Raw genomic sequence first — 1154 nt, 5'->3', positions numbered from 1 at the left:
GCATCGAGAAGCTGGGCCAGGTGGTGCAGTGCGACCTCAGCAAGGGCCTGGTGTGCCGGAACCGGGACCAGGCAGGCAATGTCGGGATGTGCCTCAACTATGAAGTCCGGGTGTTGTGCTGTGAGCCCCCAGAGCACTGCACGACGCACAAAACTGTCACAGTCCCTCACAGGCCAAGTATGAGCCCCACCAGCCTAACTGAGACCACTGTCCACCTGGTGACTTCCCACTCAACCTCTGTGCCAACAACAAGACCAACCTCAGTGCCAGAGACCAGCTCAACCCCTGTGCCAACAACCAGCCCAAGATCTGTGCCAGAGACCAGCTCAACCCCTGTGCCAGCAACCAGCCCAACATCAGTGCCAGAGACCAGCTCAACCTCTGTGCCAACAACCAGCCCAACCTCAGTGCCAGAGATCAGCTCAACCTCTAAGCCAACAACTAGCCCAAGATCTGTGCCAGAGACTAGTTCAACCTCTGTGCCAACAACCAGCCCAACCACAGTGCCAGAGACTAGCTCAACCCCTGTGCCAATAACCAGCCCAAGACCTGTGTCAGAAACCAGTTCAACCTCTGTGCCAACAACCAGCTCAACATCAGTGCCAGAGACCAGTTCAACCTCTGTGCCAACAACCAGCCTAACCTCAGTGCCAGAGACCAGCTCAACCTCTGTGCCAACAACCAGCCCAACTTCGGTGCCAGAGACCAGCTCAACCTCTGTGCCAACAACCAGCCCAACATCAGTGCCAGAAACAAGCTCAACCACCGTGCCAGGAAGCAGCCCAACCTCAATGCCAACAACCAGTGCAACCACTGTGTCACAGACCATCCCAACCTCCGTGTCACCAACTGGCACAACGTCTGCTCCTACAGCCAGCACCACTCCCTTCTACACACCTGAAGCAACCCACTCCCCTCCTGTGACTGTCACCTGCCAGCCAAGGTGCACGTGGACCAAGTGGTTCGACGTGGACTTCCCGTCCCCGGGACCCCACGGAGGAGACGTGGAAAGCTTCAGCAACATCATGAGAAGGGGAGAGAAAATCTGCCGCCGGCCTGAATACATCTCGCAGCTGGAGTGCCGGGCCGAGAGCCACCCCGAGGTCAGCATCGAGAAGCTGGGCCAGGTGGTGCAGTGCGACCTCAGCAAGGGC

The 1154-nt window shown here is 58.1% G+C and overlaps 1 protein-coding gene across 1 annotated transcript; it reads left to right on the top strand.

The window, feature by feature from the left end:
• Positions 1-5: 5 nt before the first annotated feature.
• LOC132009364 (mucin-5AC-like) lies at positions 6-1146 on the top strand (the record flags this gene model as incomplete). Its single annotated transcript, XM_059387593.1, has 1 exon — positions 6-1146. A coding segment is annotated over one exon (1141 nt), but the record flags the coding sequence as incomplete, so codon positions are not given.
• Positions 1147-1154: the final 8 nt, after the last annotated feature.

The sequence above is a fragment of the Mustela nigripes genome, unplaced genomic scaffold (genome assembly GCF_022355385.1).
Source record: "Mustela nigripes isolate SB6536 unplaced genomic scaffold, MUSNIG.SB6536 HiC_scaffold_17189, whole genome shotgun sequence".
NCBI classification, from domain to species: Eukaryota; Metazoa; Chordata; class Mammalia; order Carnivora; family Mustelidae; genus Mustela; species Mustela nigripes.
The sequence above is the reverse complement of the archived record's forward strand: the minus strand, read 5'-3'. Positions and strand labels throughout refer to the sequence as shown.